We start from the raw sequence: 15,646 nt of genomic DNA on the forward strand, positions 1-15,646 counted from the left end.
GTGAAAAAAGGGCTGCGTTCATGAGAAGAGTCTCAGTTCATTCCTCTTCAGCTCGAATGAGGCGGACTGAACGAGATAACAAGGAGGCAAGCGGGCTTGTCATGGCCATCATGCTGGCGCCATGAAATCAGCAGACCCTACGGTCACGAAGCGCGACAGATACTGGCTCGTGCTGCTCATGGTGTGAGTGAGTGCGCACAGTTTGAGCTGGCCAGTCCTGGTCTGACAAGTTGGAAATTCAGACTGGAAAGATTGACTAAAGAGAGTTCTTTTTAGTCACAAATGAGAGAATCCGACCATTCGCAGGGAGATGCTGAGACTCCCGGGTGGTGATGGACGATAAAAGTCACACTTACGGCTCTTGTCGGCCTTCAGAGGACGAGATATCATTAGTCCATCATCAATCATATTTGCCTTCCTGTCTTTTGCGCTCTCTAGCTTTCGCTTTCTTCAGTCATTGGCACGCCACCGTGTCTCATTGTCTCGACCCTGGGGCAAGAAGGAAACTTTTTGGATCTCAGTCGTCCAGCCAGCAGCAGTCAGCTATCCGTACCTCTAGGTGCCTAGTTAATTAAGGAACATGGCTATCGAAACCGGCCAGTCTTGCGGCGCTGTGGCTTCCGTCCAGTCATTCTCGAAGGATCCCTGACGTTGTCTTGGGGCCTAGGGAAGATGGGTCATAGGCAGCATCACCATCCCTGTCAACCCCAAGATTTCTGAAAAGTCACAGCGGCACGGAAACCGAGGTGTCTCTGCGGATACGTAGGGTGATGTTCGTACCGCGAATCCGTTCCGGTAGCAGCCATCGCGGCACCTGGCTTCTTCCAATTCTTCCCGCATGAGGTAGGATTCTTCTTTGGTCGTGTTGCTTGGGGATGATACACCAACGGCGACAAGCTCCTTTTCTTTTCTGGTGGGCAACAGGCTTGTCAGACTACAACAGCAACAGGTGATGAGCAACACCAACTTGCAGGTACACGGTTGTACTGTCTTTGCGCGCGGATAAGGAGAGGCCTCACCAAGAAGGAGAGACGTTGCATTTCTCACGTTGAGCTTTCCCCAGACGAGACGGCGGCTGGCCTGGGCCCCATCGTCCGCTCGCTCTGGATCCGTAGAAAATGTCCGTTGCATGGCGTGGCATGGTGTTGCATGCTATCTCGGGGGTGGTAAGGGTAGGATGAATGAGGCATCTCACACTCAGCGATGTGGAAGAGGGACGGGCAGGACAGACATGGAAGATAGGTCAAGATGACTGAGTTCCGTTGGATTCTTCGTCGTCCTCTTCCATGTTCCATACAGTATCACCCATGAGCCTTGAGGTTGTGGTTAGTTAAAGTCTCCTGCCATCCCGATCTTGAATTCCCTTCCCGTCCCTCGTCCTCCTGTTCCCCACACTAGCTCTTTGGCTTGCTCGGCTCTTCCTTGATTTATCCTGGACCATCGCCGTCACCCTCTGGAGATCAAAATTCATCTAGCATCTGCAACCAAAATACTCCGTATACTTGGGCCTCTTGCGGAACAAAACCTCCTGAACCTATCCACAACTCAGCATCGTCGTCAGCATTACCGTCAACCATCAACTTCCCCCATCTTCTCCAGTCTTCGGTCTCATCGTCGGCCACCTCTCTGTCGTCTTCTTGAATCCCTCCTTCCATCGCCGTCCACTCCCCCGGACGTCTGCTCCGTCGTAGGCACGTCGTGTCCGTCGCATGCCACACGTGCGTTCAGTTGTCGACCGCCAGGGCTGCAGCTGGCCAACCCATCCACACTCCGAATCCCACCCCTCCCTTCGAGCTCGAGCTTCCCCTAGTCTAGCCGTTCACCCGGTCTCCAGTGTCGAGGGTGCACCGCTGTAGCGACGTGGAACACCCTGCCCCGGGGCGACAACTTAAAACGACATTTGACGCCGCGAAGAAAAAGTCGAGAGATGCTGATGACCCGACCCGAAACACGAATCATATTCAGATAGAAAATCAGGGGAAGAAACTGCGATTCCCTCTCATCAAAGACTCAAAAAGAACAGGTCCAACGGGATTCCCAACATAGCACCACCGCCACAACCACCACGCAAGCCTCAAAGGCCAACAAAATCCAACCAAAGCTACGAACGAGCCACCCAAAAGTACAAGCTACCACACAAATACCAGCCAGTCAGTGTCGCAGGTAACGAATATACGGTCGAATCAAGGTAGCTTCTCTGGCTAGCGGCAGCCTCTCAAGCCCAAGGTCCCGTCTACCTTGCTCGCTGCATCTCATCTTGCAGCTGCCTCTCCAGGCTCTCTCATCAAGCACTCTTCCAGTACTCTTCCAGTCCACGTCGACTCCGAGTGTCTCTCCGGTTCCGTCCTTGTAGACGGCGTGCATTAGCCTCGTTTTGCGCAGTCTCGACTTGTCGACGGTACTCCTCTGTGCACTGCATTAGCTCCCATTCGCCGCCTCAAATCTCAAGGCTCAACAGTACGTAGCTCGGTTTCCTCATTACGTCAGTGACGTTCCTCGCCCGTTGCTGTCTTTCGTACCTTCCCGTCCACCTTGTTGTTTGGTTCTTTCCTTTCCCGGCGAGATGTCACTCTCACCTCACCCTCACCCTCACCTCATCCTCATCTTCATTCTCACTCCCATCTCCCATCTCTCATCTCTCACCTCTCACCTCCTCGTGGCTTCTACCAGCCGGTTATCTACTAGGTAGCAAGAGTGAGAGGAAATGGCATATGAGAGTGAGTGAATAAGTGAACAAGTGAGTGGGCTGGGCCGTTCTGCGAATGGCGTCACCTTCAGACTACCTACGCTTGCTCCCCATCGCAGTCCGTCATTCCCCAACCCATACCTTCAACCTTACACAGTATGGAGTAGACCACTCTATGGTTTCCATCATTTCATCTTCGCATTTCCACTTTCCATGCTCTTCTTCTTGCAGTTGCAATCCATCCCGAGAGCTTCCACACCCCTGGACCATCCAACAGCCCATCATCATCAGCCTTCACCCCAGTCGAGCCCGTCCAATTCCCTCCGGTCCAATCCCGCCGCTCCATCCACATTTTCACACTTGCAGCTCTCCCGGTCAGTGACAGTCCAGTCAAAATTCAACATCCACCACGCCCACACCACATCCACTTCACCCTCACCTTAAATTCACACTAAAGTACAATCCCCGTCCTGTTCTGTCCCATCCCATCCCGTCCAATCCCACCCTCTCATCGTGGCTTTTCTCGCCCAGGGTTGAGTGTGTGTGAGAGAGAGTGAGAGAGAAAAAAAAAGTTTGAGAAAAAAAAAAAAGACCGAGAGAACGGCATCCCCCCCCACTTTGGAATATTCTCGAGAAAACGTTGCATGCCGAAACATCGTGGAGAATACAGAAGAAGAACACAAGACAAACGCTTCACGATACTCTGTACAGGCAAACACTACTCCGTACCCGTCATCCTATCCTTACTTCTTCTGTTTCCACCGTTTCCACCCACTACCATCTCCGATCGATTCCTCGCAGCTGCATCGCTCACTGGCCCAACCGTTTTCTGTGTTTTCCCTGACGCATGCGCCTCCGCCCAGCCCAGTGTCAGCCTGTGCTATTTTACATTACGCAAGGCTCAGGCACTGGCTTGTCCGGGGACAAGGACCAGGACTTAATTAACCAAGAAAATAAAAAAGCTCAAAGCTGACGGTGCCTTTTGCGCAGCTCCCAGTAACATAGCAAGCAGCCACAGCAACTACAACTGCACAGCTCCCGGCAGCTCTCTATTTCCCATTTCTCTCTCACCTCGTCTTCCTCCCATCACATCCTCACTCTTTCTACCCGACCTAAAAGAAACCTCAACTCACATTTCACCTACGGCTGTGTCTGAGACAAGCATCAATCCAATCACCCCTCGCTAGTCTCCCACATTTCACCTCAGCCACACATACACCCCTCCGTCTGTTCATCTACCAGACCCTTCCCATCCCATCCTTTTGCAGGACCTTTTCCCGGAAGTGGTACCTTGCTACAAACGAACAACGTCACCTCGCCTTCGGTTCCTCTCCCTCGCCCTGACAACGGAGAAACCTCCCAACCCAGAACATACCTTATTAACTTCAGCTTTTCAACCACACACCATTTCTACTCTTCCCACATGTTCTGCCCTACGAAAAGCTGCTAAAAGCTACCCACTTCCTCTGCCTCGACCTCATCGTCAACTTTTACTCAACCTCTGTTCCACGCCATCACCCGGCGCTCTTCCAACCCGGACCACCCCGAGGACCTTTCTCACTTTCGCACGACACAGACGGCTAGTTACTAGTCAGATTGCCCAAGATGACGGTGTTTATCGCATCATTGTAAGCCCTCCCTCGTCTCCAAAAATACGATAGTCTTGCTTTGCCTACCCGTCCTTTACAATGGACATCAATGAAGCATCTGCCGGGATACCCCCCTCTGCGCACATGCTTCCCACGCAACCGTCCAAGACTCCCACCGGCTGCCAGGCTTCAATCTTGATCGCCTTGTCATGCAAGATCAAGAACTAATTTGGTAACGTCCAGATTTCTCCCCAAGACCGTCCACTTCGCTCTCCCGGGCACGCCTCAACGTGGCGACCCTTTGCGCCGCGCCAAGAAGTCCGAAAAGTCCCAGCGAACCGAAGGCGACAGCCAGCCCAGTCTCTTCAACCCGATCCGCGACATTACACCTCCCATCACCCCGACCGAAGACGCTGTCCCGAAAGACCCCTTCACGAACGAGGACGGTTTCCGTATATTCCCCGAGGAGGAGCGCAAGCGCGGTGCGCCCATCGACAAAGGTTCTCCCAAGTGGGGTGCTAGAGCCACCCAGCCCAAGTCCCGCGCGAGCTCGCCCCCGCCAGCATTCATCGCCGAACACAGTCGCACCCTCGAGAAGGCCAGGGAACTTGGTCGTCAGGGCATCACCCAGCCTCGGCCGCTCGTTAGAAGCGATAGCCATGACCGGGTCTTTTCCCACGCCAACTGGCGCGTCATGAACGCTGACCAGGGCAATGGTGGATTGCGCAATGCCGCAGAGGCCGCTGCCCGCGATGGCAAGCTTGGAGAATACACTTGGGTTGGCACTCTCGGCATGCCTACCGACGCTCTTGAGGGCACTCAGCAAAAGCAGGATATTGAGGACAGGCTTGCCACCGAGCACGACATGTTGACTGTCTTCTGCTCTGACAAGGACTTTGACGGCCACTACTCGCACTTTTGCAAGCAGATTCTCTGGCCCGTCTTCCACTACCAGATCCCCGATAACCCCAAGAGCAAGGCCTTTGAGGATCACTCATGGAAGTACTACGTCAACGTCAACCAGGCCTTTGCCGACAAGATTGTCAAGAATTGGAAGCGCGGCGACGTTATCTGGGTACACGACTACCACCTGCTACTCGTTCCCGGCATGGTGCGCAAGAAACTGCCTGATGCCAAGATTGGCTTCTTCCTGCACGTTGCCTTCCCCTCTTCTGAGGTTTTCAGATGCTTGGCCGTGCGCAAGCAGCTTCTCGAGGGCATGCTAGGCGCCAATCTGATCGGTTTCCAGATTCACGAGTACACACGTCACTTTTTGCAGACATGCAGCAGATTGCTGAGTGTTGAAGCAACCACTGACGGCCTGCAGTTAGAGGACCGTTTTGTCGACGTGGTTAACTTGCCCATCGGCATTGATCCTGTCAACCTCAGCGAACACCGCGGCGACAATGACGTGAAGAGATGGGTGGAGATCATGAAGGAGCGCTACCAGGGCAAGAAGCTCATTGTAGCTCGCGACAAGCTCGACCACGTTCGCGGCGTTCGTCAGAAGCTACTTTCCTATGAACTGTTCCTCAACAAGAATCCCGAATGGCGCGACAAGATTGTTCTTATCCAGGTGGCCCTCTCCGGCAGCGAAAAGTCTGACTTGGATGCGACTGTTAGCGACATTGTTACCCGAGTCAACTCCTCCTGGGCTAACCTGGCCTACCAACCCGTCGTCTACCTCAAGCAGGATATCGACTACCCCCAGTACCTTGCCCTGCTGACCATGGCCGATGCGCTTATGATAACGAGCCAGCGCGAGGGCATGAACCTGACATCGCACGAGTATCTCTTCTGCCAAGACGGCGAGGTCTTCTCCGAGAAGAAGCACGGCTCGCTGATCCTATCCGAATTCACTGGTACGTCGTCGCTGTTTGGCGGCAACGAGCTCTCGGTCAACCCATGGGACTACCGCCAATGCGCCGACGCAATCAAGACGGCGCTGGAGATGGGCGACGAAGAAAAGGAACGCCGCTGGACTGCGCTCTACTCGGCCGTCATGCACCACACCGGCTCACACTGGTTCAGCGAGTTCCTTTCCCGCCTCGACCGCGTCTACGACGAGCAACACAAGCACGACCAAACCTCGGTTCCGCGTCTCAACATCAACACTCTAGCTCAGCGATACGCGCGCAGCAATCGACGACTGTTCATCCTCGACTACGAGGGCACTTTGGTTAGTTGGGGCCCGATGAACCAGATCATCCCTGTCAGCCCTCAGGTAAGAATCATTTCAAGAACCTCTGCTTTATTAACAAGTCTAATTGGAGCAGCGTACCCTGGATGTCTTGAACGAGCTTCTGCTCGACGAGCGCAACACCGTCTACATCATGTCCGGCCGCCGACCCGAAGAGCTCGACCGATTGTTCCGCCGCGTACCCAACCTCGGCCTCATTGCCGAGAACGGCTGCTTCCTCAAGGATTGCGGCAAAAACACCTGGCAAGAGATGGCCGACAGAGAGCAAATTTCCAGCTGGAAGGAGTCCGTCAAGTCCATCATGACTTACTACCTTGAGCGTACCCCCGGCGCCGAAATCGAGGAGCGACGCTGCAGTCTGATCTTCCACTACAAGAGCGCCGAGGACTACGAGTCCGCGGCCCGCCAAGCGGGAGACTGTGCCAGTCACGTCAATGATGCATGCGAGGAACAGCGTGTCCATGCCATTCCTCTTGATGGCTCCATTGTTGTCGAGCCCATTGACTGGACCAAAAGCACGGCAGCAGAGAAGATCTTTGACGACCTCCGTGTCCACATGGCCCCTGACTCGGAACATAAGAGCCCCGTTGACTTCCTCATGGTTGTCGGTGACGGGCGTGAGGACGAGAAGGTATTCAAGTGGGCCAACGCCCTTGGTGAAGACAAGGTTGTCGAGGACGTCGTGACTGTCAGCTTGCACAGCCGCAACACTGAGGCTGGTGCGACATTGACACAGGGCGTGAGCGGTAAGTCGAAAAGTTCTCCGTACAGTTTCTGTACCAAATACTAATTGGGACTAGGTGTCTTGCTGGCTCTCCAGAAACTTGCTACCACTCCGTAGAGCAAGCTCATATCGGGGCTTTTCTGAAGTCGAGCATACAGCGCTACACTGTGAAACTCGTGCTGCCAATGATTTGGCGCACAACATTTGATTGTGATTGTCCTGGCCATGCCACCAGGCGAATGATACCACAGTGGGATAGCATGGAGAGACGGAGTGCAAAGGCGTATAAAACAGGAAGCTAGGATTTCTTTTTCTTTTTCTCTTTTTAACTCTTTCCTATCGGCGAAGGAAGGATCACGAACATGGCATTTGGGAAACGATGACGACTGCATTGGCATGCATCATACGCATACGAGGGGCGACTCTCGCAAAGGAATATTTCCTAATGTCTTTTTTCCTATTTTTACTCGACTCTTCGCCAGTTCTTGTTGGCTCTTGGCTTTCTTCAGTATCACACACACCTCACGAGTTAACGCTTAGTTATATTCGCTCTATGCGGATCTTAACGTGAAGCTTGTGACGATGCCGATGACTGAACTCGAAACGTTCAATCTGTTTTCCGAGATTCCGAGTATACAACCCCCTACTCTGCTGTATTATCAAATTTCTGTTTTGCGTACCGTCTGTAATCAGGGATTGAGGCTGAAGATGACCCTCCCAGGTACCATTAGGGTACCTATCTATGTATTTGTACGAGGTTGGATGAGGGAAGACGCATCAAGACTAGAAGGGATGCTGAGATTTAGATGAGAGTGTGGGTAGCATCATACCGACTATCATGACACGCGCACACAAACAGATGATAAACTATTCCTTCCTAAGCTACATTAACGTATTCTGACTGACGTGTATCAAGTGCATCACAAGGGATAGATTCTTGTGCGTTTCACGGATCTCGTTTGCCCTCTTTTACAGTTTCGCCAGCACGTTTCGATGCCAAAGCCTCATTAGCGGTCCGTCCACTCCATAGACCGGATCCCGTTCCGGCATGCCTACGTCTCTGATGACAGGACTGAAAGTGCCGGCTGGCTTTTTGCCCATTTCATTTACCCATCTTGGACACCCCTGAATTGTGTGTCGTTGTGTAAGCCGGAAGCCTTGTCCTTTTGTGGTTCAAGGCTCGTTGGGAACGATGGCCTATAGCTCGTGGTACATGTAGAGGCGGACGGAGATAAGAGGAAAGTGGAGAGAAAGAGGTTAAAGAAGAGAGGGAAGGATAGATGTGCCGTGTACTATTGGAAAGTGGACTGACCTCGGGGTACACGCCGATATAACGATAATCTTCCGAACTCTCCAGACAAGAATGTGCTGTGCCCGCGGGGAGGACGATGACGTCGCCCGTCGATACGGAGATTTCTTGGCCTGTGCCTTCGTTGATCTTGCCGATTAGGAGGGTTGAGTAGCCGCTGAAGATGCCTACGTGATGATCAGAGACTTTCAGAGACTCGTTTCTTGCTTGCTTCTTCACGGGCTGAGATCAAGTAGAAGTGGCGTAGGAGGGAAGCACAGGATGCTGCTCTGGATGCTGGGCTTGGTGGACGTACCGTAGCACTCGTGGCTGTTTGGATGGAAGTGGCGGATGGGAATGTGGCCCCAGGTACCCTTTTCCGAGAGCGCGGAAGTGTTAGTTGAGGATGGAGGTAACAGGTTTACTTCATCACTATTTGAAGCATGGAAAGTGACGGCGACGAGAGGTCTTTAAGAGTGCACGGAGAGAAGGGGTTGAGGTTTAGGGCCTGGTCGATGACCGCAGCGGACTCACCCTCTTCTCCCACCGATTCCGGGTCAGGAACTCGGTCACCGACTCCTCATTCCGGGGCTCCGGGAGGACATTTCTGTAGTGTATGACGGGGAGGGGGCTATTTGGCGCATCTGGGTTGGAGGAGAGGAGGTAGCATTCTACTTCCATTGATGAAGCCATATTCTCGATTTCGCGAGTCTCGGGTCTTGAGCGTGTTAGTCAAGGCAGAAGGGAATGGCACTTTGAACGATGAACCGGTGGTTTGGGGACTAGGAGGGGAGAAGAGGGATCGAGCTTCTATTCTTGACAAGGAGTGTCTATCTTGGAGAGTCTATGTACATGGGTATGCCGAATGATATTGGTCTGAACTCTGGGGCGAATGAGCAGGGAAGAATTACTCTATTCGGCAAGTATCTGTGTTTACCATTTCTTCGACAGCTAGGTATCGGTGGGAGCAAAACCCAAAAGCTAGACCCGACCGTCAACAAGAGGCGGGGGAATGGAGGGGCTTGGAGGGGCTTGGAGGGGTTGGACTGTAGTGGAGGGGGGGACACCTAGACAGGCGGTTCGCGGTTCCTGGTCCCCGTGGATCACGGAGATACCGGTCCGTCCCCACTTTCGCCTTGGTCCTACACAACAACACACGTCCGGTCCGTGTTCCGGTCCAGACTATGAGATTTGATTTGAATGTGAGACTCCTTTGCCATGTTGGCTACGTGGGACTTTGTCATTCATCTCGTTCTGGTCTTGGTCAAACAGGGAGGTGATAGGCTGCACGCGGGAGAGGTGCTGGAACAAGATTGGCGAATCTGGGGTAAGACTAGGGTGATTAGTCAAGGTGAGGGGGATGCAAACTTCGAAAGGGTGGCTTCTTGAGGTTCTTGACGAGGGTATTGATGGTTTTGGGCGTGTAAGGCGCGGTTTGGTTACTTGTACGTGGAAGATACTAACACCGCGGGCTTGGTAGTATATTAATGTCACCGTTAACATGACCGTACCGAGTTGTAGTTGAGGCATAATCAGAGATTTGAAGCTTCCATTCGAGAGATTGTTCCTCAAACCTTGAGACTTTTGCGCGGCGTTTCGTTGTTGCAATACACTTTTTTGTCACTACCAAGCCCAAGGAGACAACAAGACCTTTTGCAAGCAACTCAGAGAGTCGACAAGTGTATCATACATCTTTACCAACATGGACGAGCATGCGACCCCTCAAATCGATAAGTTCATCACCAAGGATGACTTTGGAAACGCCATTGCCCCTATCCCGAGCAACACGCGCGGCTCAACGGCAGAGTTCAGGACTGGAGGGCTCAGCGATGTCGAGCAAAACTTGAAAGTCATCGAAGAGGCCGTCGAGGCTATTAGATTTGGAAAGTTCCACTGGCAACTGGCAATGTCCTGCGGTTTCGGCTTCCTTGCAGATCAGGTTCGTTGACTCCTTTTCCGCCCTTACTAAGGTAATAATCAAAGACATATGGAATAGAATGGCGGCCTTGAATCAAGGGCTCATGTTGACTAACTGTGTCTCTAGATGCTTCTCGTTTCAATCTCCCTCGTCGGTCCTCAACTTACACCTGAATTTGCACCTACCTACCCGATCCTCCTCCCGGCTTCGAATTACGCGGGTCTTCTCGTCGGCGCCATAGCTATGGGCTTGTTGGCGGATAACATTGGTCGCCGGCTCGTGTGGCAGCTCTCCATCTTCGGGATATCCATTAGCACAATGGTCGCAGCGTCGGCGCCCAATTGTGCGGCAATCAATGCTTGGGTTGCGCTTTGTGGGTTCTTTGGTGGTGGAAATCGTACGTCAAGACGATGAAAGGTTCAGCTTTTGGAGCTTTCGAAAAGGCTTTGTCTCCTGAGGGAAATGAGGCTGACGAAATATTGCTGTAGTTGCTATCGACTTGACTATTGTTGCCGAGAACATTCCACAGCGGTGGTCCTTCATGCTAGCCGGCCTCGCATGCGTCTGGGGTCTAGGAAATTCTATTACCGGATTCCTTGGTACGTAGACATCTAATCCCTTACCTCTCGATATACATACTGACACATCTCACCATTAGGATGGGGCCTCCTTGTCAACTTTGGCTGTCCCCAGGACGCAACCACGTCCACCTGCCCCAAATCAACAAATATGGGCTAGCGATACCTCTACATTACCCTTGGCGGCCTCTGCCTCATCATGTCCATCATTCGCGCCGTGGTAATCCGCACTCACGAGTCACCCCGCTGGCTTGTTTCTTGCGGGCGTGTGGACGAAGCGGTCGAGGTTGTGAATCGGATTAGTTCAATGAACAGATCTGAGTATACGGTCACTGCGGCGCAGTTTGTCAGGACGACGAGGCAGCAAGAGACTGAAGAGGAAGAGGCTGTTGCAAAGACACAGTCTCTGGGGGAGAACCTGCGTCGTGCGGCGAGGCTGTTTGAGGGTTGGGCTCAGGTGCGATTGATGATCTGCCTGACTTTGCTATGGATGCTTGTCGGCATAGCGTAAGTAACCATCCTTCTTTCCAGCTACAGATATCCAGAAAATACCCAAGTCAGTATGGATGTCGAGACTAACATGACCTCTATCCAGATACCCCCTATTCACCCTCTTCCTCCCCTACTACCTCCGAGCCCACGGCGCAGACCTAGGCGACTCAAGCAGCTACACCACCTACCGCGACTGGGCCATCACCTCGGTCGTCGGCATCTTCGGTCCCGCCCTCAGCATGTGGATGGTCTCCAACAGCTGGCTCCGGAGCCGTAAGTCCCTCGTCCTGACGGGAGCCGCGTGCGCGGCCTTTTCGGCTGCATTTACGTCCGTGAAGAACCAGTCACAGAACCGAGCATTTTCATGCATGATTAGCTTTTGGCTCAATGCCATGTATGCTATAAATTATGCGTGAGTTCCCGTCTCCTGAAAATGAGGTGAAACCTTTTGGGCAGAGAAGCTGACTTCGTCTCTTTTGCAGCTACACCGCAGGCGTTAAGTGTGGAGAACCGCGGGTTGGGCAATGGTTTGCTCATGGCGGTTGGACGGCTTGCATCTCTATCTTCGCCATTTATTGCAACCTTTGCTGACGTCAGTACCCCGGCTCCTATCTGGGTAGCTTGCGGTTGCTTTGCAATGATTGGGATAGTGGGCTTGGTGCTGCCGGTTGACACTGTTGCGTACAACTAGGCCAAATAGCAGAGATGGTGATAACACTCTGAGGTTTTTGATGATAGATTAGCTCGAGAAATCGTTGCTTCTGCGAAATGTCAGGCTAGTTTTGCCTGCGCAATATGGGGTAACCCTGGCTGATTGCATTACAGCCGATGGTTTTTGTGTGGCAGCCCTCGACGTCCTAGACTGAGTCAATATTCAAAGTCATAACGAATGAGATAAGACGCACTTAAAATCATTCCTCTACTATTTAATACTCCAGCCATATATTTTTCTAGTATCGGAGAATGACGGCTGCCGCTACGGGGTACACTGCACATGTAAGGAGCAGCCTAGACCCGCCCTCCTCTCAGACCGGGACCATGACACTCGGCCTAATCGCCTCCATGTTCTGGATACCCTCAGCAGAAGCACAGGTCTGGTCTTTGACAACTTCCAATGCCTCATTCTTTCCAAAGTCTTCCGCCTTGCTCGTTTTGATCACCTCCCCTTCAACATACTGCCTCTGCTCATGAGCCTGAGGCACGAACGCAACCGCGCCTGGCGGAAGAGACTCAGCCTTTTGCAGGTAGAAGCTGAGATCAGAGGACCTATTTGCAATGGTGGTCATGGACGTCGCATACTCCCGCTGCTCGATGCCCAGCGGATCTTTTTCGGGCTGCTCGATCCAGGAGAAGCCCTCACGCCAGTACGAGTACCTCTCTCTGTCGTAGCGCCACTCGTAGTCTTCCCACCGGTCCTCGGCCAAGCATTGCATGTAGTGAAGGGAGCTTCCTGGCCAGAGGGCGCTGACTTTTCCTGTGATCCCCTTCTTGACTATATGGTACACGCCGTCAGTAATTGCAATCTTCTCGACTTGAGGATTGGGTTGTTTACTCACACCAACTGCGGCATGTGCCCGTCCACACCATGTGTTTCATGAACTCTTGGGTATGCTTATCAAAGTCGCTTTGTGCCTCTGGTCTCACGTCAAAGGATTTGACGCGTTGTCTGACGACCTTTGAGAGGATTCTGACAAAGTAGTCGCCCGTCGCTTCGATGGGGCCTGAAAACGAATTTCTTAGTTTTCGTCCAATGACATTAATTATCCCTCACAAGATGACTTACCCATAAGACTTCCGTTGGAAATGGGTGTATTGGGTCCTAGGAAAACCATGTAATTAGGGAACCCAGAGACACCTGTCCCACAGTATGACGTCGGCTCATCGGCCCAGAGGTCTTGCAAATTGACGCCGTTGCGGCCGAGGATGGGAAAACGTGGTCGGAACGAAGTGTTGAAGCCTGTAGCGGCAATCAAAACATCGGCTGGGTATTCGACGCCACCCGCGACAATACCGCTCGACGTGATTCTCTCAATACCGTCAAACACCGGCTCGACATTTGGCTCCTGTAATGTAAGTAGATACCTCTCGCCGGGATTGATCCGTCGACAGCCTGCTTCGAATTTAGGAACGAGCTGGTCCTGCAAGGCTTTGTCTTGAATCAGACTTCTCATTCGTGTCTCGAATCGCTGACGCATATCTCTCTGTTCTGGGTTCGCCTTGAAGAAGGCCTGGAACATCCCATTAAACTGCGACTCTAGACCTTTCCTGATTTCGAGATACTCCCTTTCGTCATCTCTAAACGCTTTCTTTTCGTCTGTGCCATAGGTGTGCCCGGGACGATTGGCATCCGGCAAGGCACACGGCGGAGATATCCACGAGGGTGTCCGGATGAAGACGCTGATCTTGCTAGCTTCTGTTTGGATTTCAGGGAGAAGTTGAACGGAACTCGCGCCCGCTCCGACGACGCCGACTCGTCGACCGCTGAGATTGACGGATGAGTCCCAGTTGGCAGTGTGGAGCACAGGCCCGGCGAAATTCTCGAATCCTTCAATGTTTGGCATTTGGAAGTTGTTGAGAATGCCACTAGCGTTGACGAGAATCTCGGATACGAGTGTTGACCCATCCGCGGTGTCTACGGACCAGGTACCGGAACGTTCTGACCACTCTGCTTTGGTTACGACTGTGTTGAACTTGATGAATTTACGCAGATCAAAATGGCGTGCTACACCGTCGAGATAGGCTTGAATCTCTTGGGATGAAGCATAACTGTACGACAAAGTTAGTTTTACTTGAGAAACTTGCTTGAAGGAACTGGGTACTTACAACCGTGACCAATCGGGATTTGGCGCGAAGCTGAACTGATAGCAGTGACTAGGGACGTCGCATGCGCAGCCTAATGGGAGGGATGAGTGAGCAAAGTTGCCCTTACGGGTCACATCAAGAGAATACCAACCTGGGTATTTATTCTCGAACCATGTACCGCCAAGTTCTGGTGACTTTTCGAGAATTTGTATCTCGACATAGTCTTTGAGATGCTTCTGAAGCTTGTAGGCTGTAGTTCAAACTGGTCAGCCGTGAAATCTGCAGTATTAGCCAATAAGAATGATGGGTTCTCACCCATCGAGATCCCGGATACTCTGCCGCAATTCTATCAGTCAAGACTCTCTCTAATAATTCATAGCCATGTCTAGGTACTCACCCGGCACCTATGATAGTTACACGAAGCCGTTGGCGATCTTTGACAGATGTGTCATCGGTAATTTGATTCAAATGGTTGCCATTGACAGCATTCGAGGTGCCGTTGGTATGGGCATGTGATGAGGTCTCATTTGAGCTGTGTAGTGCCTCGGCCGGCGAAGAGCTGCCATTCATGTGGCCAGTGACACCGTTCACCAGGACATGTGTAATGTCGTTGGCAATCGAGTCTACTTTACCATTTACAGTCATTGTAAGGTCGTGAGCCCCCGAAAGGCGTTGCAAGGGCTTTGGTATTGCGTGGGCCAAAGAATGAAAGCTCCAGGGTTAAAATCAAGAGATGCAGAAAGAAATTTGATATGCCAATGATGTAGTGTCACAAGTCAAAGTTTACGTAGGCAAGATATTGTGATAAGTCCAGAGACCGTCATTGCATGGTATCGACAGGCATGGGGAGAGAAGCTGCGCGTGATTAGAGTGATCGGAAACGGCCCGTGTGATGCGCGGAGTGCAGATAAGAAGAAACCGAACGGGCGTCATTCCCATTGCAACATCAAACCTCCATATCCTCTAAGCAAATCGAATCTGAGACAAGAATAACAAACCGATAGGCGTAGACTTTCTCAATGGCCCAAGATAGGGACGCCACGGAGGCGGACAAGGACGTTTATCTCCTGGATCGGGGCAATCCACCCGATTGAATGGATCCGGAGGCCCGGTCCGTCCCCACTTTCTCGGTTCCGTACTCCGGCGTTCGAAAGGATGATCCCCATTGCATACTAGCATGGCGATGGAGCAGACTCCGGACTGCGGAGTCGTTATCGTGAACAGGGATGGGTGTGTGTTGTTACAAATAGTGAATATTGCAACATTTTCCGCAACCTCTATAATCGCTAGCTAAAGACGAAACTTCCTTCGTACTCTGTTAGTACAACCAACTATTACACTCAGTGCTCGTGGACCAAACTCCGTTGAC

At 52.2% G+C, this 15,646-nt stretch overlaps 5 protein-coding genes across 5 annotated transcripts; 2 read left to right on the plus strand and 3 right to left on the minus strand.

Annotated features, from left to right (window-relative positions):
- The first annotated feature begins 4,082 nt into the window (after positions 1–4,082).
- BDP55DRAFT_325671 (family 20 glycosyltransferase) lies at positions 4,083–7,549 on the plus strand. Its single transcript, XM_060566812.1, has 4 exons — positions 4,083–4,314; positions 4,519–6,499; positions 6,552–7,221; positions 7,276–7,549. Exons 1-4 carry the CDS (start codon positions 4,292–4,294, stop codon positions 7,314–7,316), a joined length of 2,715 nt encoding a protein of 904 aa, XP_060424714.1. The 5' UTR covers positions 4,083–4,291; the 3' UTR covers positions 7,317–7,549.
- A 619-nt stretch (positions 7,550–8,168) lies between these two features.
- BDP55DRAFT_697303 (uncharacterized protein) lies at positions 8,169–9,168 on the minus strand (the record flags this gene model as incomplete). Its single annotated transcript, XM_060577665.1, has 4 exons — positions 8,169–8,324; positions 8,512–8,675; positions 8,804–8,861; positions 9,022–9,168. 4 exons carry the CDS (start codon positions 9,166–9,168, stop codon positions 8,169–8,171), a joined length of 525 nt encoding a protein of 174 aa, XP_060424715.1.
- A 385-nt stretch (positions 9,169–9,553) lies between these two features.
- On the minus strand, positions 9,554–10,025 carry BDP55DRAFT_677839 (uncharacterized protein). The gene has a single exon (XM_060575941.1). It carries the CDS (start codon positions 10,015–10,017, stop codon positions 9,670–9,672), a length of 348 nt encoding a protein of 115 aa, XP_060424716.1. The 5' UTR covers positions 10,018–10,025; the 3' UTR covers positions 9,554–9,669.
- A 164-nt stretch (positions 10,026–10,189) lies between these two features.
- On the plus strand, positions 10,190–11,891 carry BDP55DRAFT_772207 (major facilitator superfamily domain-containing protein; the record flags this gene model as incomplete). Its single annotated transcript, XM_060581132.1, has 6 exons — positions 10,190–10,426; positions 10,532–10,802; positions 10,894–11,004; positions 11,064–11,077; positions 11,144–11,490; positions 11,579–11,891. The coding sequence occupies 6 exons, from the start codon at positions 10,190–10,192 to the stop codon at positions 11,889–11,891; spliced, it is 1,293 nt and encodes a 430-aa protein (XP_060424717.1).
- A 609-nt stretch (positions 11,892–12,500) lies between these two features.
- On the minus strand, positions 12,501–14,922 carry BDP55DRAFT_732822 (uncharacterized protein; the record flags this gene model as incomplete). Its single annotated transcript, XM_060579996.1, has 7 exons — positions 12,501–12,967; positions 13,032–13,196; positions 13,259–14,241; positions 14,299–14,368; positions 14,429–14,527; positions 14,593–14,612; positions 14,675–14,922. 7 exons carry the CDS (start codon positions 14,920–14,922, stop codon positions 12,501–12,503), a joined length of 2,052 nt encoding a protein of 683 aa, XP_060424718.1.
- Between the last annotated feature and the right edge of the window lie 724 nt (positions 14,923–15,646).

This window comes from Colletotrichum godetiae (genome assembly GCF_030913485.1).
Source record: "Colletotrichum godetiae strain CBS 193.32 chromosome Unknown BDP55scaffold_54, whole genome shotgun sequence".
NCBI classification, from domain to species: Eukaryota; Fungi; Ascomycota; class Sordariomycetes; order Glomerellales; family Glomerellaceae; genus Colletotrichum; species Colletotrichum godetiae.